A 2,799-nucleotide genomic window follows, 5' to 3' on the forward strand; every position below is an offset into this window, starting at 1 on the left:
GTTCGAATCACGGCTCAGCTGCCGATATTTTCTCCCCCTCTATTAGACCTTGAGTGGTGGTCTGGACGCTAGTCATTCGGATGAGACGATAAACCGAGGTCCCGTGTGCAGCATGCACTTAGCGCACGTAAAAGAACCCACGGCAACAAAAGGGTTGTTCCTGGCAAAATTCTGTAGAAAAATCCACTTCGACAGGAAAAACAAATAAAACTGCACGCAGGAAAAAATACAAAAAAAATGGGTGGCGCTGTAGTGTAGCGACGCGCTCTCCCTGGGGAGAGCAGCCCGAATTTCACACAGAGAAATCTGTTGTGATAAAAAGGAATACAAATACAAATACAAATGTATGTATGTATGTGTAGACATTTGTGACATTTTAATCTATGTTCCTATGTATGTATGTATGTGTATGTATGTGTAAGTACGTGTTTGTGTGTCTGTTTGGTTTGCTAGGTGCGTTTTGGTGTGATTATTTAACATTGACTGAGTGAGGAAGTGTGACTGAATTATTACTTCATAAGATTATATAGTACATTTTTCAAAATTGGTTACTTTTACGCGAAGCGTCCATGATGTTTTATTTTACTCAAGTAGATGAATTCTATGTTATGTGTACAATGTGTACCTCACCAAAATTTTATTCTTTTGGTTCTTTATCTCTATTGATTTTCTGTATCATTTTTAGCAGTAGGTAGATTTATTAGTGGTGTGTGTGTGTGTGTGTGTGTGTGTGTGTGTGTGTGTGTGTGTGTGTGTGTGTGTGATTATCTTTTTTGTGCAGTGAATAATACATGGGTGGTGAATTGTTTTACTGCATTTTTATTATCATACCTTTGAAACGTTACCTATCTGTTTTTACTGTAAAGTATGCTGAACTGCTCCCAAAAGCATGGAACCATGCTATATAAGCCTCCATATTATTGTTATTATTGATGTGGTGTGTTATATATAACAACATCATGTATCTCATAAAGCACCTGGAGCAGGTTTTTAAACAAGAGTGCTACATAAGTATCCGTTATCATTATTGTTATGACTGTTGTTGTTATCAATTGTTATTGTTGTTTCATTCTGTACCGGCGTATCCTACGCTGAACCGTACCATCTCACACACCACAGAATGGTTGTCTGTCCCTGTCCCTGTCCTCTCCATTGCCCGCGCTCAGCAGGCGTTGCTATAGTGATAGCGGGCGCGGCTCTCGCAGGCGTAGACGATGGCGCTGAGGAGTGAGAGGCCGGCTGCGGCAGCCGCCAGCCAGAAGGACCAGGCGAAGTGATGCATCGTGTCGATGCTGACCCCGAGCTTGAGGTCACAGCACACGCCAAACACCACCACGGCCACCAGCGTCGACAGAACTGGAAAAAGACGGGTGGAGGGTTAGGGGTTAGGGATTGCTGGGGAGTCATAATGATTTTCTAAAAATTTTATTTGCTGAGTTATGATATAGATTGCAAGCATTGTTGGGTATTGGTTGCCATACATTTTGCTTTTTTTTTTATCATATTCATAAGTTTCACAGGGTGGAGGTAAAAGTGTGTAAAAATTTTTTTTTTTAAATTTCATTTTGTATAAAATCTGATGCCATGGCCAAATTGGTTTGGCTTTTGGACTTTTGATACAGTGTTCACCAGTGATCAGGGTTTGAGGCCCCGTTTTGGCATGGTGCTGTGTCTTTAGGAAGAGCACTTTACTGCAGTTTCCCCTACTCCACCCAGCTGAGAACGGGTACCTGACTTTTCAGTTGAGGAAGGGCCCTGCCTTTCCCATGCCAAGCCCTGGACACAGTGGGTATGAATTCACTGCCTTCCTGTGCCAAGCCCTGGACACAGTGGATATCAATTCACTGCCTTCCTGTGCCAAGCCCTGGAAACAGTGGATCTGAATTCACTGCCTTCCTATGCCAAGCCCTGGACACAGTGGATATGAATTCACTGCCTTCCTTTGCCAAGCCCTAGACACAGTGGATATCAATTCACTGCCTTCCTATGCCAAGCCCTGGACACAGTGGATATGAATTCACTGCCTTCCTGTGCCAAGCGCTGGACACAGTGGATATGAATTCACTGCCTTCCTGTGCCAAGCCCTGGACACAGTGGATATGAATTCACTGCCAAGCCCTGGACACAGTGGATATGAATTCACTGCCTTCCTGTGCCAAGCCCTGGACACAGTGGATATGAATTCACTGCCTTCCTGTGCCAAGCCCTGGACACAGTGGATATGAATTCACTGCCTTCCTATGCCAAGCCCTGGACACAGTGGATATGAAATCACTGCCTTCCTGTGCCAAGCCCTGGACACAGTGAATATGAATTCACTGCCTTCCCATGCCAAGCCCTGGACACAGTGCATATGAAATCACTGCCTTCCTATGCCAAGCCCTGGACACAGTGCATATGAATTCACTGCCTTCCCGTGCCGAGCCCTGGACACAGTGGATATGAAATCACTGCCTTCCTATGCCAAGGCCTGGACACAGTGCATATGAAATCACTGCCTTCCTATGCCAAGGCCTGGACACAGTGCATATGAAATCACTGCCTTCCTATGCCAAGTCCTAGACGCGGTGGATATGAATTTCACTGTCCACACTGCCATTAAAGGCTACATGACCTTTAAGCTTTAACTTTTCATGAATTCAGCCATGCAAGAATCAACAGTACAATGAGCCAAGATGACTGTCAACTGCTGGAACAGATGGAGAGAGGCTGGAAGAGGGAGCGGGGAGTGAACGCTAGTTTTTGAAGAAAAAAAAATTGCTGATCACTAATATTATGCAGGCATACCATCACTGAATT

The 2,799-nt window shown here is 44.5% G+C and overlaps 1 protein-coding gene across 1 annotated transcript in view; it reads right to left on the reverse strand.

Moving 5' to 3' along the window:
- Positions 1–858: 858 nt before the first annotated feature.
- LOC143290953 (uncharacterized) overlaps positions 859–2,799 on the reverse strand; it is a 19,142-nt gene continuing 17,201 nt past the window's right edge. The window contains exon 4 of the mRNA XM_076600528.1: positions 859–1,356. Coding sequence (XP_076456643.1) covers positions 1,163–1,356 — 194 coding nt within the window. The 3' untranslated portion in view covers positions 859–1,162. The remainder of the gene's footprint in view (positions 1,357–2,799) is intronic.

Source organism: Babylonia areolata, chromosome 16 (assembly GCF_041734735.1).
Source record: "Babylonia areolata isolate BAREFJ2019XMU chromosome 16, ASM4173473v1, whole genome shotgun sequence".
Classification (NCBI taxonomy): domain Eukaryota; kingdom Metazoa; phylum Mollusca; class Gastropoda; order Neogastropoda; family Buccinidae; genus Babylonia; species Babylonia areolata.